This window comes from Pholis gunnellus (assembly GCF_910591455.1).
Source record: "Pholis gunnellus genome assembly, chromosome: 18".
NCBI classification, from domain to species: Eukaryota; Metazoa; Chordata; class Actinopteri; order Perciformes; family Pholidae; genus Pholis; species Pholis gunnellus.
This window is the reverse complement of record NC_136545.1, coordinates 3,177,935-3,203,297: the sequence shown is the minus strand read 5'-3', so window position 1 is coordinate 3,203,297 and position 25,363 is coordinate 3,177,935. Positions and strand designations below refer to the sequence as shown.

The 25,363-nt window shown below is 42.4% G+C and overlaps 1 protein-coding gene across 2 annotated transcripts in view; it reads right to left on the bottom strand.

Annotated features, from left to right (window-relative positions):
• Nucleotides 1-25,363, bottom strand: part of shroom3 (shroom family member 3) — a 68,771-nt gene that overhangs the window by 40,636 nt on the left and 2,772 nt on the right. For both annotated transcript variants that reach the window (XM_079179423.1, XM_079179424.1), the window contains exons 2-3: nucleotides 20,184-20,338; nucleotides 1,396-1,629 (exon numbers count right to left, since the gene is read on the bottom strand). In XM_079179423.1, coding sequence (XP_079035549.1) covers nucleotides 1,396-1,629; nucleotides 20,184-20,338 — 389 coding nt within the window. The remainder of the gene's footprint in view (nucleotides 1-1,395; nucleotides 1,630-20,183; nucleotides 20,339-25,363) is intronic.

Here is a 25,363-nt window from a genome sequence, read left to right as displayed (position 1 = left end):
ACACACATAACAACACAGCATATAAGTCACACAATGCATGAATTGGACATCAGTGTGATGTCAAAGAGTTTTCAAATCTAACGAACAGCTGGGCTGAGCCTGTGATGTCACGGGGGAGGGTTACCATAGCAACCTGAGCAGACTGTTTACACTGTTTGTTTCCCTGCTGATCTGAGTTCGAGCCCTGAGTCACAAACACACTAATAAATCCTCTGACTGTAACACACACACTCACACACAAAGGAAGCACAGACAGGACATCCCTAACGCCAGGGGGTGATGAGGTCTTCAGCTGACCGCAGGAAACCTGACAATTATTTGACCTCACTTCCTGTTTGAAGCCGCAAGGCCGTCCAACAGGGATAGACAAATAAAAATAATGAATTGACACTGGAAGGAACTGTTATCAAATGGGAAGTCCCAGTCAGCGACACTATGGCACTAAAGCACATTTCTTTGGTCTCTCACATGCCCTCCGTGCACTGTTCTCTCTAGCAGATTTTATCCAGGCCGCAACCTCCGGTTCTGACGAGTGAAGCCAAAGCAGAAGTGTCTTAAATCCTGCGTTCTCTCTACTGACCATCAGGGGACGACTCCTCTGGTTGCAAAAAAAAGTCTGATTGTATAGAAGTCTATGAGAAAATGATGACGACGGCCAAATCACTGAATTTGAGGCTTGAAAACCCTAGTCCACAAACCAATGGGTGATGTCACGATGACTACATCCTCTTCTTAGATACAGTCTACGGCTGTAGCTGGCTAGCTAATTAAGCTAACATGAGATTCATGGGTTGGCTTACAATGCTGTCTTTTTAAAGGTATATGCAGCGTTTTCCTAAAAAAACATGTATAGACTGAAAAATAATCCCTCTCAACCTTAATTTATGACCCATTAGAAATGTGTGCTCTCTGCCTGTATTTTCTCTTTTCAACTTATTTTGCTGTTGATGTCAACTTTCCCAAGTCGAACAGAACGGGACAGAGTTGCTAACATTAGCCTTAACTCTGCTTGTAGAATTGAGAACAGTACTGTACACAGTAGAGACATCTTACAGAGTGGAAGTCCTAATCGTGACTGGAGAACAGAAACAAAAAAAACTGCAGCAAAATAATGTAGTATGAAATGCTCTTTGGTCATGTGTTATTCAGAAGAGAGCTAATTAGCCAAACATGCTAACGGTTATGTTGAAGCAGACAAACATACAGTTTGATCCTTTCCTTACACTTGGGAGAGTAAAAGAAAAGAAACCAGCATTCAAAGTCTTTATATACAGACTATCTCTTGACAGCTTGACAGGCCTGACGTGCCTAGTTACAGTTGCAAGAAATTATTGGACAACCGCTGATTGAGGGAGGGATCTAGCAAACGGCCAATCGTTGGAGGCCCTCTCCTACCTGTTCTTGATGCGTAGTTGGACTCCTCCGGCTGAACATGGTCTGCTGTGGTGGGATGACTGCGGTGTTTGTCGTCGTTGCTGTGGTGGTGGTGGAGTTAGAGATGGAAGAGGAGGAGGAAGAGGAGGAGGCGAAGGAGGAAGAGAAGGAAGTGGAGGAGGAGGAGGAAGAGGAAGAGCAGGGAGGGAGGGACGTGAAGAACCAAACTCCTTGACGTATCCTGGATCAAACTCCCTGAAGAGAAAGGCAGAAAATGATGGTGAGAAATCCCTCCTCATCCTGCACAATGTTTTGTGTTTTATTCACCTATAGTCAATGATTAGTTTGTAATGAATGTAGTGAATTACTTTCATATGCTAATAATGTACATTCTCAAATAAAAGCTGATATCCAACAATGGCTGAATCTCAAATAGTAGCCGTGGGCAGCATGAAGACATGAAGGCTGACCTGAGGCTGAGACCACTGAGAGTGTCGATACTGTTCCTTCTCTAACTTTCTTTCAGATTTCCTGGCCGGTTGGCAGGGAGAATCAAAGATCTTGCTTTTGACTTTGAAGGGTTCCATCAAAAGCTCATTATGATGATTATCTTCAATTTGAAATCGAAACCGCGACACCCCTAATGCTAACGCACATTCGAAAGCATCGCCCAGATGGAGCCGATCAATGAGATGATAAATGTTTGAATGTTAAAATACAGCCAAGGTGGAATCAATTAAAACTCACAAGTTTTATTTTGCAATTTCATAGCATAAGATATGCTTCTCAGTTCTATCTATAGCCTGTTGTGACCTGTTGCCTTTTGGGGATGTGTTAGTTCATTGTTCGTACAGTGTAATACAGAAGTTTGAATTGTTCCTTTTTTTATAATGAAAATATTTGACCAAAGTTGCAAAATGCTGTCCCAGGATTTGAACCGTCTGTTAAATGAAAAAAAAGAAACAGACCCTGCATTTGTTTACATTTTTCCCCCGCACTGACGTTCACGTACCGTTACACCGCTATAATTATAACTCAGATACCACAGCGGCCTGCAGAGCGTGATAAATGAGCTGCAGCTCAAAGGTCGCGGTATCGACAACAGTGGAGAGGTCAAAGTTTAAAGGTCAGAGTCCTTTTGTCTTCTAAACAAAGAAAGAGGTAAATTACTCTGAATCAATGAATCACCTGTTTACACACACACACATTGGATAAACAGGTTCACTCAGTTAACTGATCTCCACAGTACAGAGTCGAGGATGTATTTCGCCTAGCTTAGCACAAAGACAGGGAGCAGAAGGAAACGGAAAACATCCACCTTCCAAAAACTTTTTCACATGCTGTATCTTGTTAATTGAGCGGTTGTAAAAATAGAAAACTAGCCCGCTTGCCAGCAAGAGAGAATAAGGAAACATCCGATCGGAGACCTCAAAGCAAACGGTGGGGCAAAGTTATAGGTTCATCTATTACAATAAAAAAAGGGAATGCATTTCGGACAAAGGTTCAGCAGCTGTGGTGCAGAGATCTGTTCCCAAAACGTTCTAAATATGACTCTGACTCTGGAATACTTCCTTACATGAATTCTGGGAGGATTTACTGCAGGACTGGTGCGTTCGACTGCGTTTGCATACCTCTTGAACCCTAGGCCTATTTTTAGCCCTGTGCTAGAAAATGTCCTACCCTTACGCAAAGGGGCTTATCTCGCTAACTACAAGGTCTATTTGAATAATTTAAATGGCAAAATAACACAAATAAATGTGAGCTTTGTTAATATGTGTACATATCATTGTATATGTTACTGGTAAATGCTGAAACGAATGTTACACACAGCTCAAATTGAAAATATTCAGGTTCGTTTTCTTTTTTTGTGCCCAAAAAGCACTTTTATTGATTTTAAATGATGCACAGGCAGGCCTAAACTCTCCCAAATCATATCACTACATGTCAGCAGTCCTTTTAAAAAAAAATTGGCTTTGATAGAGTGAAGTATGCCTGAGAAATCAATGCCGGTGTACAGGTCAGCTTTGGTCAGCCAACGTCAATTCTGATTTTGGAAGGCGCATATATCGCTGTCTTATTGTACTTTTAAATACTATATATCTATATATTTCACTTCTTTTATCACTAATAGTGTTCAATCTATCTAATACAGAAGTTTGGCATCATTTTGAGAGCCTGGGCTATATGAAAACTTGTAAAATATGGCTAATTTTCCTCAGAATTTCAGTTTTACGTGATGTATTTGAACCTAACACAGCCTGTGATTGGCCGATTTGCACAATTCCCACAGATTTGAACCCGGAAGACTCTGGGCAGTGCAGTCATTCGTTCTTTGAGTTGTTTACAGAATTTTAAGCCAATAAAATAATTGAAAACTGTGATCTGCCCCCATGGGTCACAGGGACAACACTTCCTTCCATGGACTCAATGTATGGGCAGCGCTGCAGGAAAAGATCAGAGGGAATAATCAGAGACTCACTCCACCCAGCTCACTCTCTGCTCAGACACAAACACTGCACCTATAACTTGAGGCACAGCAGAGCGGACAGCATCATCACCCACAGAACACGTTTTTTCAACAGCTTCTTCCCTGCCACAGTCAGAATGATGGCAAAATAAAAAGGCTGAAACATGTGTAAACAATAATACACTTTACCTCACCTCACCTAACATGTGCAATATTATTATCTATGAAAAGGTGCAATATTCTTATCTGTGCAATATCCCCACCATAACCTTCTTCCACCTCTCAAAATGTGCAATATTCCCATACACAGGTACTCATTCTCCATATTATGTAGTGTTTTTATACTTGTATATCCTTCTTCTTATGATAAAGTGTTTTCTTCCTTACTTTTATCTTTACTATCTCCTAATGTTGACTCAGAGAGCTCTGCACAAATAAATTCCAATGTATCTGGACTGTTGGTCTATGTGCAAATGGCAAATAAAGAACCTTGAACCTTGATGGGTCAAACCCATTGGCCAAAACTGAAATTATTACTCATTCGTCATAGAAGCTCGTCAGAGACTCATTTTTTTACCAGCACAGCAGAGAGACGGCTTCGATATGCCGGCACGAATTATTCTTTTTTTTTGGGGGATTTTCTTCCAGGAAACATCTAAAAGGTACGGAGCGTTTCAATGTTTATGACGATGGGCTGAGTTGATATCTGTGGCAGATCAATAGTAACTTTATAACGGTTTAAAGTAGAATAATTTGGAGGCGATAGTTCGATGGAGTTTGTTCTCCTCGTGCTCCTGGGTATGAAGTGTGTGTGTGAAAGTGCCGTAGGTCGCGGCTGGGATCGATAACATTGCTCGCCTTCTCCTGGCGAGAAATAGGTGAAATTGTGGTACTACTTGTAGTACCTTGAAGTACTTTGTGTATATATATGTTTTTGAGTGATTAAAATAGGTTACATGGTCCATTTGATCAGAATCTCTTCGTCATGTACGTTTTTGAAATATTTTAAAATATCATTTCATTCGTTCTCAAAAGTGATTTGTACTACATGTGTACACTCTTCGCCCCCCTCTAGAGCCCATTTTGGGGCACCCTCGGGTTCAAGAGGTTAGTGGTACTAGGGGTACCTAATAAACTGGCAACTGAGTGTGAGTGAGTGAAGCGAGTCCTGCTAGGTAGTTCAGGCTCGATATCCGTCTGCCTGTTAGAGTCACAGCTACCTCCTCCCTCCCTTTTGAATCTACGATCCTTTTAAACAGAGAGATGAATGCAGAGGACAATACACAGCTGGCAAACACAAACAGAAACACACCCAGACTAATATCATTAACTGAAAACATTCCACTGATGAGTATTCACAATACAATTCTGTACAACACACACACACACACACACACACACACACAGATAAAAGGCCCATTTGAGTGAAACCTGTCGAGCTGGTCAGAGGAATGTGTGGCAGCCGCAACACACTCAAGTCACCTGAACAGGAGGGACACATTCCATTTTCCATCTCATTATACACACACACGCACACACACACACACACACACACACACACACACACACACACACACACACACACACACACACACACACACACACACACACACACACACACACCTCTCTCAAGCACTCTCACCAAGTTCTGACCTACATCTAGAGGCCCGAGGTGAGCACTTTAACCTCTCATTAAAGCAGTACATTCTTACTCAGAGGCTTCCCCCCACTTCCAACAAAATCGTGTCATGAGTCTGCGAGTGCTGTTTTGCATGTTTTGGGGCACGCAAATGCACCTCAACATCACGTTTGCGCGCCCCAACTCTGGCTTGACTCGTCTTCATGACACGGTAACTCGAAAAGGACGTTTCTCTGTTGTCGGCTGAGATGGACGGCGTAGCGCAAACATTGTGTCTTTCAATTAATGAAAGGCATTCATTTGCTCTACTTTTCTCCTGAAAGAAAGACAGAAGCCAGCTGGTCCACATGCTTCTCACCTAATCTTAACAACAGGAAGTCAGTCAATAAGAGACTTACAGTATCTTTACCGGCCAATGACAGAGTGGGTTATTAGGGTTAACAACATGCAAAAAACATAAAAACTACATCACAGATCTTTGAAATGCTTTACGGGATCTATCAGTCCTGACTACCGAAGGATTCACACCTGTTCTTCAGTTTAGTTGGTAGGAATAAGATGATACATTGTTGCGTTTTAGTCATAACAAGAATGTAGTCATTGTGTAGTCACCCATTGGTTTGTGGACTGCTGTTTTAAAACCTTGAGTCTGCATTTTGGCCGCTGCCGTCTTGGCTTTTTTGCAACCAGTGAAGGGAAGAGACCATATTTGGATGGCAGACTAGTGACGTAGAGAGGCCGCATATCGCTCTGGTAGGAACCTGTCAATCACAAGGTAGCCCCGCCCTAAAGCATACTCCGCTTTATGGTCTATTTGACTTGAAACTAGAGATTGAGACCATCAACTCATGTTTACAATGTTTACTGAGGTAATAAATCAAGAGAGAAGTAGAGTCATTTTCTCATAGACTTCTATACAATCAGATTTCTTTTTGCAACCAGAGGAGTCGCCCCCTGATGGTCAGTAGAGAGAATGCAAGTTTTAAGACACTTCAGCATTTGTTTCACTTTTCAGAACCAGAGGTTGCCACCTGGTTTTAGTTCTAGTGTGATGACACTGAAGGCTGACTTATAGCCAATGCACAGGGCCTACGCCGTTGTGAGCATTTATACTTGTGCGCTAGTTTGCGGTGGAGTTTCTTTGCCACTGTTTTGAGTTTCTTTGTGTACTTCAAACAACTGAAACTTAGCGGATCATATTGGAGTTGGAGCTAATAAATGTTGGACAACAGTTTAACTTAAACTGAATATGTTTCTAAGGTGCACGTCAGACTTAGGTGTAGAAGTTCTTTAGGTTCAACGCAGAGGTATAAACCGTCCCTAAACCTTACTCTTTGAAAACAAACCAAGAGCTTGAAGCATAAAGTTGTATTGACAGGTGACTCATTCATTGGACAGTTCTGATAATCGTCAACGCTACATAGACTCACGGAGGAAATCAAATTCTGCCGACTGACAGCAAGTCATGCTGTACTTTATAGCATAGTCAAGACTGCGACAGGAGCTCATATGTTATAAATAATGGACAACAGGTAGAAGAATGAAATATGTGTCAATGTAGAGGATAGTTTCAAAGACCAACCTTTACAAGTAGTCTTTAAAAGATGTATATAAGGATCATTTATATTTACACCTACAGTTACTCCCAGCAGGCTGCAGAATGGTCCAACAGCGATATGGTGGACAGATGAGTCCCCACAAAGTCACCGTGTGAACATTTCTGCGTCCCCACAAAGTTGTCGACACACACACACACACACACACACGTAGCCACGCACGGAGAGCAGCAGTTGCCATGGGACACGGTGTTCAGCCCTTAATTACTTCTTCCTCTTCTTTTTTCAGCAGAGAAACTCAAACATTCATTAAGCTCGATTACGTCAACCAGCCACAAAAGGAGCACAAAGACAGAGAGTCACTGGAGATGAATGGAGGAAGACAAAGAGCGAGAGAGAGAGAGAGACGGAGGGGAACACCTACAGACAACTACACAACTGGGGTTTGAAACTTGATACAAGACGGTGTTCAAATACTAAATTATCGTCTAAGAATTTAGACAAAATACGGCACAAGTGTTGTCTTTTCCTGGTTTTAAAGGCTGTATTAGAGTTAAGTGATGTCATTTTATTTACCCACCCAATCATTCTATCCACAATACTGATGATCATTTATCAAAAATCTCATTGTGGAAGTATTTTGTGGAAGAAGTCGAACCTGAAATATCATCGCAATATTGATATTGAGAAACCTGTCTGAAAAAAAGATACCCATAATGACACGAACCCAACTAAAGTTGATCATTAATGCCACCATTAAGGTTACTAGATCTCTCAGACGGATGCTGGGGAGTATTCATACTAACATGACTGATGGATCATCAACATCACAGCCAAATGCAGGGAGGTCAAAGGTCGTAGCACCTCGGCAACAGCTGGAACAAATATCTGTGCCTCCACAGAGATCCCTGTTATTGTAACCGCTGACCAGCCCGTCACACACACGGTGACACTCTGCTGATAACTGTGCTGCTATGCTGCGTGACCTCCCAACAGTCCTTGCAGCATTTTGACATCGTGACTCATCTCCTGCATTCGTCTCTGCTCTGCTCTGCAACTCAGTCTCCCTGTTTTTCACTCATGTTTGAGAAGTCGGCTTAATAATGGAAGTTCTCTCGAAACCTTTACACGAAACAGACAGTATAATACAGGCATAAAGAACACGACAAAATACCAGTAGAACAATCACTAGGTATAAAATCTCAGACGCACAGTACAGTGTAAAACATTATGGAAACAGTTCCCTCGTCTTGAACCGTGTGAGTTAATTTGTTAAAATGTGCTTAATGTTGGTAAGCAACACTATTGTAAACACTTGTCCTGAATTGTGCCCCTTAGTTCTAATTAAGGGAATCTCAATGCTACAGCATCTTTCAAACTTTATTTTTGAGCAACAGTTTGTGACCCTTTCCCGTTTCCACATGACAATGACCCAATGTCATGGTTTTGGGAATGACACGTTCAACTATCACAGAAGACTGAAATGATCAGGTGACAACAAACTTTTGGCTGAGCAGACAATATTAAAGCCACATCATTTTGTATGATTATATCACTATTTTGTGTCCACAAACTCACAAGATAGAAAAAATCGGACTATAAAGCAACACATTTGTGTGTCCTTCGCATATCTCGAGAACTGCCCATCAGATCTACTTCATACTTGGATGGTGTATTGCTGGGGACCGGAGTTCGTGCAGTGTCGAAATTGGTGCGATTTGGACACTGGTTCAATATCGATAAAGTTTGAATAAGCAATAGATAGTGTTCTGTGCAGCGGGCTTCAGGGCACCGCGAACTGAGTCAGCAGTGGGCCTTTACAGGCAGGACTGCAGTTCACTTTTGCTGCTGGATGCTGGACATACTAACGTTACAACCAAACTCTTCTTCACTTCCCCTGGAGTCCACAAGCAATGAGTGGATCACAACTACACTGCAAGCAGCACTTGCAGGGTTGAAGCAATTGGCCCACTTCGAACAGCCATGCGCTCCAAATGGGCACGCCCCCAGAAAACGCTGAGAGCAGCAGAACCGGAAGTCAGGCAGTCGGCCCAATCTGAACCGGAACGCCCCCAGGAAAACTCTGCCACAAAACGAGCACTGCACTAGAACTCTTAATTAAAGGATCATGCTGTACATGTTGGAAAAAAAGATGTTACTATCCTGTGGAGTGATTAATCTCTTTGGTTTTAACCAAATCTTTGCCAGAATGCAAGGACTGAATGAGGGTTGTCAGCTTTGCATTCTGTCTAGGTCACACAAACAAAACAAAGCAAAGCACATGCAAATAGAGACAATAAGACAGCCGCCTAACCTGCTCAACGAAATGCTAACTGACTGACTGCAGAGTCTGGTCACAGAGGACACTGACAGGACAAACACTACTAACCCGAAATACACACACTTCTACATTATGGTGGATTCATTAAATATGGAGGAGACAACTCTCACCAGATGCTGCCTGTCAGTTGGCTCTTAGATTTATGAAAACAGTTCCCAGAGCTCCACCAGTACCCATCAACCCAAGCTGCTGGAGCCTGGTATTGTGGAGCAGATGCTACAGGTGCTGCATTAGCAATATCGGTCTATTGATCGGTTGGTCCACCACTTAGGCCTTAGCGGAAATATCTCAACAAGTATCGGATGGAACAACATCAGGTCCAAATTTTTATTTGTCCAAAATACCAGCAAAAACAATGACATTCACATAATCTGCTATAATTTGTGTTCATTGCTAATTAGCCAATGTTAGCATGCTAACACGCCAAACTAAGATGGAGAACATGCTAAACTTCGTACCTGCTAAACCTCATTGCAGAGCCACTATCCTGGTTGTTGATTATTCGTCTTGTTTGAGCCAGTGCAGTGCCCCTTGGAAGATAACTAGGAAGAGCTAAGAAGAGCTTTTTGGGGGGCATGAGCTGGGTGAGCAACTTTAAAACCTCTTGGACCCTAAGCCTATTTTTAGGCCTCTGATCGAAAATTGCATACCCATACTCAAGAGAGTGTAGATCTCTAACTACAAGGTCTATTTGAATAATCTTCTTTTTTTTTTAATAACAGAAACACTTTGTTCAGATGGGTAAATATTGTGTATATGTTACTGGTTAATAGTAAATGAATATGGCACACAGCTCAAATAGAAAATTGTCAGGTTCACCTGAAAAACAAAGCAATTTTATTGTTAATTTTTTTTTTTTATGAGGCCCTGGCTAGCCTAAACACTCTCCCAAATTATAGCACAACAGGTCAGGTGTCTCTCTGCAAATTTGTACTTTGATAAAGTAAAGAATAAAACAGTTATAGAGGTTTCAGTACAGAGAATTCAGGCGAGGTCATCATTTTGGAACCAGCTGTTCCAAAATGATGACCTCGCCTGAATTCTGCGCCGCGCTGCGCCGTGCAGGAAATGGATTCGCCGAAAACTAAAATCCCTACCCCTCGGTCCCCCAGGCTTGTTTTACCCCCCTTTCTTCAGGAAACAGCTAAAAAACACCGGATATACATAGCAACACTGTAGCTTAACGGTGAACGGATTATTGGACCTTTTTCTTCATGATTCTTCTCAAAGTAAGGAGCTTTCTCGTTTTTTTCTGCGGTTGAGTGGCTTGGTGTTGTGGTGCTTGTCGGCTTGTATCTCTGTAATGCTTTCACGGAGAAAGATTCTGAAGATATCTCTGGATTCGTGGTCGAATTCTCTTACTCTTAGACGTATTGGTCGGCCAGGCTAGTTGTTAGCTCTTTGTTCGTAGCCTTCTCCGGAGTGCGAAGCTCGCCGACTCATGGCGAAAAATACGTGATATTGTGGAAAATCTTCTTAGTTAGTATAATGGTGTATAATTGTGTCTGCAGTGTGTAAAATGGTTTACATAATTAAGTTGCTCAGAATTTCTTCGTTAATTCGGTATATAGCATGTGTGTAGCCATTCTACAACACTAAATGCATTCGCTCTGAACCGAGCGAACCCCAAATGGGACTGGTTCGGGTTGTATAGGTTAACTGGCAAGAATGGTCCCTGGAATCAAATTGTTGAGTTCAGAGTGAGATATCTCCAAGACTTGAAACCAGAGAATTATGAACTTTACTGATAATATTCCTCTCCACAGGGAGGATAAACCCTAAAATTATGATTAACGAATGATTTTAATAACTCCATGAGCTTTTCAACAGGTGAGTTAAAAGGAAAGATTTGCCACCTTTTATGTGTATGTCCAATCAGTGTTGATGGTAAATGTAGACAACTGAAGCAATAAATTCCTCAGTGCGTGCTATGTTAACACAGAGTTTTCCTGCCCATGGAGCTGTGCCTACATGTACCAAGATGCATTGGGCACGTGCTTCTGACGGCCAGGGTTCCTGCCATCCATAACCTCTTACACTACTCTGTAGGAATCCGTAGTGGACAAAGTCACCATGACGTCACCCATTGTTTGTGGATCTCAAGTCCAGCTTTCGCCATCTTGTTTTTTTGCATCCAGAAGTGACACAAGAGGGTGAAGTAAAATCAAACCCTGAATAAGACATTTTTAGTCAACCAAAATGTTGCAATGAACTGAAAACACACTGTGACAGGGTTAAAGGTCTTAGTCGAAAAAACACAACACAACTCCCAGACCGGCAATATGGTCTATTTGACTCTAAATGGACCATCATTTACTAAATGAACATCATGCTGTATTGAAGAAGACTTGAAACTAGAGATTGAGACCATCAACTCATGTTTACAATGTTTACTGACGTAATAAATCAAGAGAGAAGTAGAGTCATTTTCTCATAGACTTCTATACAACCAGAGGAGTCGCCCCCTGATGGCCAGTAGAGAGAATGCAAGTTTGAGGCACTTCTGCATTGGCATCACTTGTCAGAATTGGAAGTTGCCGCTTGTGTTGAACGTAGCTAGTTTGCAATACAAGCGACAAGAGCAATGGAAATTATGTTATGCTCCTTAGGGGGAGGCGGAGACTAGAATTAGCCTGTAGTTCATCCTTGCATCCAACTACGTCACTGTCACGTGAAATTACCACGCTGGATGCAGGAAGAACCAGAAGAACAAGAAGTTGCAGCTGCGACCTCAGCTTTCTGGGTCAATACAGCGCACACTGAGGAATTTATTGATTAAATCGACTGCATTTACCATCAACACTGATTGGATGTCCACATGAAAGGTGGCAAATCTTCCCTTTAAGACCTTCTGCTCTGACACACTATGACCTGCACTAAAAAGAATGCTTGCACTTTGAGCAGCAGGTGCGTCCTGTCTGTAGTTTTCTTCTTGTGCCTCCGGGAAAACAAAACACCTTCATGTGTAATGTAACACCAGTGAAGCGCACACTGTTGCTTACTGGGGATTAAAGAACAAAACAGTGGAAAAAAACAGCTGCAAGGTGCATGGCAAGGAGTGATGTAGGCAACAAACACAGCCAGAGCACAGGTGAGCGGTGATACGCCAGTGTCAGGTATCAATTAAAAGACGGCTTCAAAGCGGCTCTCGGTGTGATCAGTTTGTGACACATCCAAACTCCATCTGAGAGCACGACGAACACATTTATCTACAAGATTTTAAAGGACGAGCTCAACATTTTGGGACGTACACTTTCCTTTGGTAGTGTGAGATGAGGAAATCAATATCAATCTCATGTCTGTGTGTTAAGTACAGACCTAGAGTCGGCATGTGTTTCGCCTAGCTTAGCGTAAAGACTGGAAGCAGGGGGAAACAGCTAGCCTGCCTCTGGCCGACGTTTACAAACACTTACAAATCTAATTGATCGATTGATTGTATCTATCTTTCCTGTGCGTCACTCCAATATCTTGCCTGGCTTCATCATGGTGACGACAACAAATTTGTTTCACTATTGGGACTTATAGGGTGCGGCAGGAATGCGTCCTAAATCCGGAAATGAGTCAGCATTTTTGCTCTTCCGGTTCTCTTGTCTCGAGGTCAATGGGTTTTTGAATGGGTTTTTGGTTGGGTGCCTGAAATAAGGTCTGTGGTTAAGAGAATTTCAAGTTTTGTTCCACAACATAAAAAAACATCCCACAAGTGAATTGTGAGGGTCTTAACCCACTGAACCCCAAGCTGATGAAATATCACAATTATTTAGTTACTTTTCCTGACGGAAGCATTTGGCACACATGATGTGTTCAAGGAACTGCAGATAGTTGAAAATCCAACAATAATGGCTGTTTATACAGCCTCAGGCCACGATAAATATGCTTTTCAAACCTTCTTGCAGATTTTGGGGTTCAGAAAGGAGGTTTCTAACAAGTGGCTGAATGAGAACACTATTCATCATCTAGATTAGAACACAAGTCCTCCTTTAATTTACTGCTGGTGACGTGAAGTCCTGCGAGCGTAGTGTTTGTTTGTACTCTAACGTTAGCTTTTTACTTCTAACGATTACGTTCACGCTTCAAAAAGTGTTCATTTGTGAAGATGATCTTTCTAAACAAAACGTGTGAGTATCATAAACATTTCTTTGCCACAACCTAAGATTAAATGGAAAAAAAATCATGCTCACTTTTTTTTTTAATTCACAATGCTGGAATATCAAAATACATCATCCCTGGGGTTGTTGGAATTCTAGTGATATTGCAAAGTATACCTAGTGCCGGACCACACAGATACGGCACCAATCAAATTTAAGTACCAGCATAGTGACTCCAAATCAAAAATGCACCCCTCACAGCGTCCAATATGGGGGGAGCTATCACTGCAGACACAATACACCAAACAAGTCAACAAGTCCAAACAAACACCAAGGCTAGAGGCCCTGCAGACAGCTGCTGTAGAACAGAGTTGTTCTACAGATGTCAAAGGTCAGTGTTTTGCCCTATATGTCAATAATAAACTTGCTACGAAACCCCTGTTCCCAGTAACAAACTGCATTCCTACAGGCTGGTTCCTTCAGACGTTTCAATCCAGCCAAGCCCAACAGCCTGAAACAGGCCTGACCTGCTGAAGCTGACACTGTTGTTGTTGTTGTTGTTGTGACAACCGATCAGATTCAGGAGCTCACTCTCTAAATATTGAAGTTTTAAGACTGATTGCTGGATAGCCGTATTATTCAGCTAAATTATTACAACTTGGGACGTTGTTTTGTAGTTTTATCTATAATTTCTGTCAGCTGTAACAACCTATTTGCTAAACTGAACCAAGCCAAGAGTTTAGACATGACAACGTCTGACAGGTCAGGAAGCAGGTCAGTCAGTCGACCAGACAATAATAAGAAAACAAAAATGAAATTATGATGTCATTTTATATCGTAACATGTATTGTGATAAAGTAAAGTTTCTGTCATCCATCTTTACTTGAAGACTAATTTAAAATGTAAAGTACCAACTCACTAAAAACACACCAGTGACACTGTGCAGACTCCAAACACACACACACACACACACACACACACACACACACTTACAGCTCTGACTGGCAGCTCCTCAGCATGTTGTGAATACACTAATGACTGTCTCTGAATGTCTCTGTGTGTAAGTGCGTCCTCTCTCTCTCTGTCTGACTCTGTTCTTAGCCAATCAGGGCTCACCTGAATCAGAGGGAGGGCAGCAAGGTATGGAGGAGAGAGAGAGAGAGAGGGAGACAGAGAGAGAGAGAGAGAGAGGCTTTCCGGCCAAGGAAAGCTTGTGGTCCCGACAGCATTAAAAATGAAATGCTCAAATGCAGCACCCCAGAGATGCAGGGTGCAGTGTTGAAGTTGTTCAACATCGTATTACAGTCAGGATGTTTTCCAGACATCTGGAGCAAAGGGCTCATTTCCCCCATTCACAAGAGTGGGGACAAGTCAGACCCGAGTAACTACCGGGGCATCTGTGTCAGCAGCTGTCTAGGTAAATTATTCTGTAGAATTCTAAATAAAAGAATGCTACATTTCCTTGACGAACACTCCATCTTGAGTAAAAATCAAATTGGCTTCCTCCCAAAACACCGGACCACCGACCATATATATACCCTTCACACTTTAATTAAACATGTACACCAAACAAAAAATGGTAAAATATTCTCTTGTTTTATTGATTTCAAGAAAGCTTTCGACTCTATTTGGCATGATGGGCTCTATTACAGACTTCTACAATGTGGGATAGGAGGCAAAATGTATGATCTGGTTAAATCAATGTATTTGGAAAATAGATGTGCTGTTAAAATTGGAGACAAACAAACTGAATTCTTCATCCAGAAAAGAGGTTCGACAGGGTTGCAATTTAAGTCCGACTTTATTCAATATATATATAAATGAACTTGCTGTTCAGTTGGATCAATGTGATGTTCCTGGGCTCTCCTTCCTAGATAGAGAGGTGAAGTGTCTGTTTTATGCCGATGACCTGGTTCTACTGTCTCCTACTGAACAAGGACTACAGCAACAGCTGGACTGAGTAGAACAGTTCTGTCACAACTGGGCCCTGGCAGTAAATATGAAGAAAACTAATGTCATGATTTTTCAAAAACGCCCCAGATGTCAGGAAAACAAATACCAGTTTACCATAAATAATAACATCATTGAACATAGTATGAGTTCAAATCTTTAACAGTGTCATCCAGCCCATTGCACTCTACGGTAGTGAAGTGTGGGGTCCACTCAGTCATCATAGTTCTACCCGCTGGGACAAACATCCAACAGAATCTTTACACGCAGAATTTTGCAGATACATTTTACACGTACACAGAAACACACCAACAAATGCATGTAGAGCAGAACTAGGCAGATACCCACTGATCATTAACATTCAAAAGAGAGCACTCACATTCTTCAATCACCTTAAATCCAGCCCCCTACACACCCTCTACTCCAAAGCCCTCCAAACCCAAGAGCTGAGCCCAGAGAAGAGTCCCCTATGTCAGCTGGTACTGAGACTAACTGCCTCCTCTCAGACACACTGGGACCAGTCTCACAACAACACTGCTCTCCAAACACCAATCAGAATAAAACAAATTATAACACGATGTAAAGAAACCTATCTGGAACACTGGAAAGAAGAAACTAAAAGCCAAAGTAGATTAGAATGTTATCTGGCCCTAGAAAGAGATTATGAATTGGCAGAATATCTTTCTACTGTCAGAGATAGGAAGCAGTCACTGTGGGACAGGTGAGGCTGAGACAGAGATGCACTTCCTCCTAAAATGCGAACCATTCAATACAATTAGGAACATTTACTTTAAAAAATTTGACTCTGTAATTTCAGATTTTAAAAAATGTAGTGACATCTCAAAATTAAAAATACTATAGGAAAAGGAGATCAGGCACACCTTGCTGCCCAATACGTGTTAACATGCCACAACCTGAGGGACAGTGAGTGACCTACACACACACACACACACACACACACACACACACACACACACACACACACACACACACACACACACACACTTTATATATATATATAAAATGAATAATCAATCTAGATGTTACATAAATGTTATTGTGTATTAATATTATTGTGTATTAATATTATAATATTTATTATTTTGTGATGCTTTGGCAATACTGTTTCAACGTTCATGCCAATAAAGCAAATTGAATTGAGAGAGACAGAGAGAGACAGAAAGAGAGAGAGAGAGAGAGAGAGAGAGAGAGAGAGAGAGAGAGAGAGAGAGAGAGAGAGAGAGGCGGCATCTGACAGCTTTTGTCTAACCGACACAGAGGATGGAGGAGCTACTACCTGCTTCTCACACACCTGCCAGTCACACACACACACACACACACACACACACACACAGACTTAGAGGAGAGGAGATCTGATGTGTGTGAAGAAGAAGTGATGAAAGAGAAGAGTGAGTCGGAGAAAATGTGGCTCACAAAATAATTCAAACATATTTAAGGCGAACAGCTTCGCAGCTCAAAAAGGGAAAGATTCCACCTTCCACAGACGTCTGATTCACACGCTGTCTCGTTTCTAGAGTCGCGGAGTTGAAAGAGTTATTTGGAGTGAGGTAAGTCAAGTTCATATTCTCACAGACAATGTGAGGCGACTGACTGGGTGGATATTAAACTCTCCTGCTTACATAAACATCAAAACAGAAGATGAGCAATTGAAGGAGAATAAAAACATCCAATCAAAGGGCTTATGATGACATGTGCTCTTTGTTGTTATTGTAGAAACCTGACTAAACACTATTTACTTTAAACCGGTCCACTTTCAGATTCTGGATCAGTTTGGGATGAATTTAGCAACTTTTGTGACATGTTTTGTTCCAAAGAGCTACAACAAAGTGTCCCAAATGTACTACCGCCCTGACTCACGTCTCAGAAACAAATGAGTCAAACTGATGGTTGTATCATCCTCATATGGTAAATTCATTAAGGACACATCTGCGTTTCTATGTTGAGGAACATTTAGGAGATCATCGACAGAAAACGTGTGGCTACTTCTCTCCGCGTGACACGTCTGTGTGAGCTACAGCCGTCAGTTGACTCACTTATTGTCTGCAAAATCAGCTTGTCCCCTTGGATTTGTAAATTCAGCAGGACACATAAGTCCAAAGGTGAATGCAGCTCAGGTATGCAACTGCAGAGTTTGACCTGCTGCAGAGTCCGCTGCACACGGCCACGCAAATCGAGGCCCACTGTTCAAAGCCCAGTAGGACAGAGCAGAATGATCATGAAACAGACCTGAGAGCAGTCGCCCTTCTCGTGGTTCCCCATCAGACTCCTGCAGGAAGCCGATCAGACCAAAACACGCAGCACTGCTCTCTGCCCGTCTGGAGGACAAGTTCTCACGCTTTCACCTCCTCGCCACACCTTCTCCATAATGCCATGCGTGCATCTACACCTGTCCTCCAGTGTGTCTGCGTGTGTGTCTGAAGTCTAAAGTCCTGCATTGTGTCGTACCTCTCACACGTCCCAGAGAATAAAAGCCGCAGTAGCAACAGCAGCCTCGCAGGCAGTCACACCCCAAACCCAAATACATACCTGGCTTTGTACCATGCCAGGTGTCAACCGGAGAATGAAAATAGATGCTACGTTCATATAGGCGCCTCAGAAGTGGAGCAAATGCATCCCCAGTGTTCAATTAGGGAGAGAAAAAGTCAAAATCTTGCTACCCCACTCTACTGACTCTACTTCTCTCTTGATTTATTACCTCAGTAAACATTGTAAACATGAGTTTATGGTCTCAATCTCTAGTTTCAAGTCTTTTTCAATACAGCATGTATGCTACCAGTCACTCCTCAGCATGCCAGACATGGTAACTTCTGTTCATTGGTTGCGAAAAAAACCAACATGGTGACGGCCGTAATCCAAGATGGCGTCGGCGAGATTGCAGATCTCGAGGCTTCAAAACAGCAGTCCACATTCGAATGTGTGACGTCCCCATGACTATGTCCGCTTCTTATATACCATCTATGGATAATTCACTCTGAAGTCTGAATGTTTACAAAGGTAAGACACCATTTAGGTTTAACTGTCATCACAGACTGATAAGAGAGCGTAGGAAAAGATGAAGAAGAAAGTAAAGTGAATGAACCTGCTTGACGTTTCGTGAAAAAGCAGGATCCAAGAGTCGGCCCTTTGAAGAGCAACGTGGCTATTAATAATAATATGAATATTCGGCCCTGTTGAGCTTATTATTTGGGATGTAGTGGAGGGCTAATCCAAGAGGTGGTGTGAAAATGCAAGATTTCTTTTAAATTACAACATTTTTCCTGCATCTATTCAATGCGTTACATTGCATTGTGGGATTGTTAGCAGAAAGTAGTGTACATGCCACGGACACAGGCTAACTTCAGGGTAAACTGTTCATTCACAAGTAAGTCTCTCTTTGGTGACGCACGACTGACGTCAGGTCACACTTTCAAATAAATCGTTATCCAGCAAGTGGATCCGACGACTTAACATTAGAATAAGACACTGTATGACTTTATCTACCGACCACCAGAACCAACTGTGCCGGACTGGAACAGACTCGGTCCAACTTAGTTCTAGGAAATAAATCTTATCAGTTCATTTTGACAAAGAACGTTACTGGATTGTGTGTGTGTGTGTGTGTGTGTGTGTGTGTGTGTGTGTGTGTGTGTGTGTGTGTGTGTGTGTGTGTGTGTGTGTGTGTGTGTGTGCTGACTCCAGACAACCAAATCTGATTTGGACTATGAACCAGGATGTACCGCAGAATCCTGACCAGTTACAGATTAGACTGGCTAACTAGAAGGAAGGGAGGAAGCAAGGAAGGAAAGAACAAAGGAAAGAGGGAACGTCTTAAACTGTCATTGATTTCAGTGATTCATATTTTCTCTTTGTGCAGCATAAACACCAATCTGTTAGAAAACAGTGGAGACCAGAACACCTATTTCATTAAAGTTCTAATTCAACTTTAGCATAAAGGTGCTTGATGCCTAACAATGGATCATTGTGACTCTAATGTTATGGTATTCCTACTCGATAGATGAATATAATGATTCACATTTTGATATTAATTTCAGTGACTTTTAGAACATGAATGTCATATGCTGGTTTAAAATCTTCAGCCGTAAGAATACGGGAAAAAAATGATTTCCAGAGATTTACGGTTAGCTCAAATCCAGGACTCTGATTGGTTCATAGTCGTGATATAATACCCATATACCACAGCAATGATGCATATTATTTTGCTCTTTCACTAGCTTCTAGTGTACGGAGGCCGAGCCCAGGACAGCCTGTTTTAGTGTGATCGTTATTATTCATCAATAAAAAAAATACTGAAATTGGAATGTGTCTATAACTTTCATGTTGTCTACTTGATCATGACCCTTAGCTGTGATATAATCACAACATACAGAGGCCTGTCGTGAGCTGTTACTAAATTATAGACTTACTGATTAATAAGTTCAATTTAAAAGAATATCAATTAGTGAAAAGCATGAAAATATTGTTTGTTCCAGTGTATTTTACCACCCCTATGGGAAGCTTTACGTGTGTATGTGGAATGATATAATCGTTAGTCTCATAGTATCATTTACTAAAATCTGAAACAGGTGTTTTCCCCTTGTTTCTGAATGTCCTCCTCGTCATTACCCATCAACCAGAGAGATTTCCCTGTCAACCTCTCTCTCACACACACATACTCACTCTGCTACCCGATGGGGTTAGAAATAGCCAAACTAACACTAACACACACACACACACACACACACACACACACACACACACACAGAGTCTGTACCTGCGGACGGTGAGCTGCAGAGTCTTGTACGATCCTTTGACCAGAGCAATGGCCTCCTGTCTGAATCCGGTCAGCTCCACGTCATTGATGATGATGATCTCATCCCCCACCAGCAGAGGCTGCTCCAAACGGTCCGCCTTACCGCCCTCCTCTACCTGCACAGACACAAACACACAAACACCTGTAAGTCCAGGTTCACTGGGAAAGTGGTGTAGTGCAAATGTGCACAGCAAGACGTCAATGATTTGGCAGATATTTGCTGCAGATTTAGCTAAATGATTTACTAAAGCGCCGGCTCATTATGCAGTCAGTGTGCTAGTGAGAGAGAGCTCAGCAGGACAAGACCAGGCAGCAACCTCCGGTTCTGCTGAGTGAAGCCAATTCAGATGTGTCTTAAAACTTGCGTTCTCTTTACTGACCAGCAGGCGTCAACTTCTCTGGTTGCAAAAACAAGTCCGATTGTATAGAAGTCTATGAGAAAATGACTCTACTTCTCACTTGATTTATTCCCTCAGTAAACATTGTAAACATGAGTTTATGGTCTCAATACAGCATGATGTTCATTTAGTAAATGATGGTCCATTTAGAGTCAAATAGACCATAAAGCAGGGTATGCTTTAGGGCGGGCTTACTGTGATTGACAGGTCGCTGCCAGAGCTGATACGTCGTCTCTACGTCACCTCTCCGTGTTCCAAATAACTTCCGTTTATTGGTTGCGAAAAACACAACATGGCGACGGCCGTAATAAGCCCCCCGCAAATAAGCCCCCTCACACAAGTTAGCATTTAATAGTTGATATTAGCATTTTTTTCAAAAGTAATGTTAGCATATATGCTGTATGAGTTTACCTCAGTTTGCCTGCTGCATAAGAGCACACAATCTCCCTCATTCTGAGTATTATATGTCAACATGTATGACAACCAGACACTAGATCGATGATGCGTAAGAGGATAGTTAGCATTTAGCAGTTCACATTAGTTTACTTTCTTTTTGTAAGTAAAGTTCTCTCTATATTTGCATGCGTTCCTTTTACTTTGCTATAGTTCAATTAGGTATAAAGAATGCTTTACATTTCATTTCAATATAAATCTACAACAACAATTTCCTTTAAAGTTACGACAAGGAACTTTTATTTTGTGTTAATTTCTGCGGTCCACATGGACGGAAGTTGTAGTGTTTCCGAGCACCAGAGTCCCTTTAGAAAACCTCTTAGAGAACCTTTACTACAGCAGGGCACTGCTACGATCAATCCTGCTTCTGGTTATCCTTGTGGGCCCAGCAGTACGGCCTGGGTCTCCAGCAGCGTGGTGTCAGCAGCGTGGTGCCGGCGGAGCAGCGAGGCAAAGCTCTGCTCCTCGCCGGAGGAGGAGATACTTCAGCCGAGCTCTGAGCGGGTTTGTCTCAGCTGGAGAACCCGCCGGAGTCTGAGCTGAATGAGTTTCTGGTGAACCTGCATGATTTCGTCTGATTTCCACCGATGACAAGCATTAAGAATAACCATATAGAAACAGCCAATCTCCTCGCTGATGGTCTCGTTAACTTATGTTGGTCATATGGAGGCATCTGTATGACATTGAGACTGTTTCATAAACAGTTAAATGTTCCTCACAGTAACTTTAAGTTTCTCATCACGCTTACATTGTTGTTGTCTACAGCGATGATGTTGCATTTGAAACTCACGGTCTGGCACACACAGACATACTCTCAGCATGACCCAACTGCATTATCAGCGGTGCCAATGATGCCTCTCAGCAGCGTGTGCGACAGCATCAGGACCTACGTCCTACTGAGTGTTTATCGCTGTGGCCGTCCTCTGTGAGGTCACATTGTCTTGCACTCTCGTTTTCTGTAAGATAAGCTCAACGACATCCTGAGACGGTCAGCGTTTTTTTGACACAGTCTGAACATGGACTTCACCATCATGCATACTGAGGCCTTTAGCCCTGAACGTATGACGTGACTGCAACATTCAGACTCCCATTCCCTCCTGGTATTACCATGTGATCTGTATCCGGACATCTTATCTGGACAAGGAAAAAACTCATGTAAATGCAGGCGTAAATGATCAAAGTACACACAGTTATCAGCTTGCGATGGGGATCATCGTGATCACACCTGGACAAGTTTTCAAGCGACCTGTGCAAAGGAAAAGCCAGCAGAGCCCATGCTTCAGGAGACTTGCTTCGACGTGCAAGACAAAGGTCTTGGATGGAGGTAGCTGAGCTAGCGCTGTGCTAGTGAGCTTCTCCACAAGCGCGTAGACATGACCGGACGGGATCGACAAAACCGGAAATCGACCCAACACTGATGTGGACTCCAGCATGTAAGAGCAATAAGATGCACTTCCTGTCATGGCCAGTAGATATACTGCTCCAAGAAAACTCTGACTGTATTGAAATGAATGGGGGAAAACCTACAACTTCTCAAATGCAAAGTCCAGGCACTGTGGGTGTCACTTGACTGTCCCACCAATGTCCACCCGGTCTTTGCCCAAATTAAGATTTCCTGACAACTAACTGACAAAGTTGAACGACACAGATCAAAGGTCAGGTTCACCATGCAGACTAGAAATACATTAACTAACACCACACAGTGACTGTATTTGATAGTTGATTTCACATACTTTCCTGTGATTGACAAAAGGTATCTAGCACTGTTCTGAAACAACAAACCCCACCCATCTGGGAATATTTGAATGTTAAAACAACTGCCAAGAATTTCACTCAGGGCGTGTCTGACCCTCTTCTGAATTACAACATGTGTTACTTTTCAACAAAGGCATTCTGTGTTTAGATCCACACAGCCCCGACATTCGAAAGGGTCCTCAAACGCAGCACTCCCCAAACGTTCTGTAGGTCCCGAGTGACTTTAAGCACCTATGTACGGTGGCCCTGAGGGGCCAAAACACAACAACATTACAGAAAACACAATGACATTTTGCAAAACCCGTCAACAGATGGGGGTTTGGTGTGAGGAGCAGGCCCCCGACAGATGAAGATGGGTTGACTGACTGAGTAACACAAATGTGGGATGAGTCTGATGAGCTGTGCTGATATAAAGGAAATTAAACACCCTCTCAGAGCTGTGAAAGAATAACAGCGTGCTAAAATGTAAACCGCTGCTCGGCTCTGTAGAGTGGTGCACATCAGGAACAAGGAATAAATATACCCAAATAAGGCTTGCAGAATCACTCAGTAATGCTGTGTGTGAGTGTGTGTGTGTGTATATGTGTGTGTCACTGACTTTGGTATTCCAGCTGAAATTCATTATCCTGCAGACGGAGATATCTAAACAGAGCGGCTCAGCCTGTTCATACCGTGACTGAAACAACATACCTCCTCTAATCAATAAAGACTGTGTGATTTAGGAAAATATCCTCAGACAGCAGGGGGGGGACTGAATTGATTTTGAATAGTGCGGTTGTGTCTTTGCTGGCTTGTGACAAATTAAAATGAAGCAATTGTCAAACCCCTATCAATGTCTACTCAAGGTAAAAGAAAAAGAAACTGAAAAATTGAAGACATCCTAACGCACACCAGGGACTTGGTCAATATTAGTATTGTGATTAAAATACTTTAGGTTGGGGCTTACTTGTGATTGACAGGATGATATTGCTACCAGAGCCATATTCCCCAGTCCAAATACGGTCACTTTCATTCACTGGTTGCAAAAAACCAAGATGGCGACGGTCAAAATGCCGAACTCAAGGCTTTGAAACCGGCAGTTCACAAACCAATGGGTGACATCACGACAATTACTGCCACTTCTTAAATACAGTCTTTGTTTGTCACGGGGGCGGCCATGTTGGCGCCTGAGCTGTTCACCAAGCAGTTCCTGTCAGTTGTACTAGCGGCGCTTTTCTATAGAGAGCATGGTTACGAATCGTAACCCCAGATTGTATGAGTACAGCTTTTGCTCTTTAAGAGCTGTTGCTGTACAAAACTTAACTGAGATTTTTATGATCAATCTGCAAGAGAAAAAACATCAACCAATGCTGAGGTGAACCATCCAATGGAGGTTTTTAAGAGGACCTGTCAGAGGCTTTTTCAGCGCTTTCAGTACTGGGAGAGATAATGGGCCAGGAGTTTTGTATCTCATAACTGTCTGTTGAGGCTCCAGTCCAGTTGGGTCTATATGGGTTAATGTTTTTTTGTTGTTATATCTTAACAAACATGTCACCTGTTAAGGTTGTCATGGATCCTTTACATGTTGGGTACAAGTTTTCAGAACTGTGATGGAGGTACAACTACAGAGTAGAGCAGAGTAGATCATCCCTGAACCAACAGAGGCAGCAGATATTCACAGTAGAGAGTTTGGGTTACAGCTTAACCGGAGTGTAATTGCACACGTTTAGTTCGATGCCAGTCACAAGACCTCAGATTAAGACTCATTAGGACTGTTTAACCTGAGCCGAACCACCTGGATTAACAGAAACCTTCACTGTGACCTCTGAACCCGGCTCAGAACTGCGAGAAATGTGCTGCATTGGCGATAAACAACTGACAAAAATCTCTTATGTTCTTCTCTTACCAAGGAAGAAGAAGAGATTCAGTGTGGACGGAGAGCGTCACAAAAATGACCCGGTGTGGACGTACATCCTTTTCACTGTGCGGTCGGACAAAGACAGGGAGACATTTGTTGGACATTTAGTGACAAACAGACAGACGAAAGAGGGAGAGGGAGAGTGAAATGGAGAGGAAGTACAGAAAAAGACAGAAAAAGGCTGAGAGACACACCGTCAAACCGACAGAGACTGAGACATCAGGCAGATGTCGGGTCAAACATGGAGAACGATGCTAACACTGATCTAATTACATAAAATAAAAGCATGAGTGTGTTCAAAAGCACTCAGGACAACACATAATTCACATTCTTGTCCTATTTTACAGCATGCAGTTTGGCCTCCATCCCAGATTGACCTCGGCACACACACACTAGCTTGCTCATTTGCATTTTAATAAAATGAGGCCACATTGCTGGGAGGACAGAGAGGGTATCATTAATGACCACTTTCCTTATTACAGTAGCCAGGGCTGAGCGATTAATCATTTCTAAATCCAAATCGCACTTTGAAAGTGCCATATCTTAATAACTCACATTATGCCTTAACAACCTAAGAGAGGAGAAATAATTATTCATAACAATAGTGTTTTGTCAGCTGCAGTTAATTCTGTGAGTTG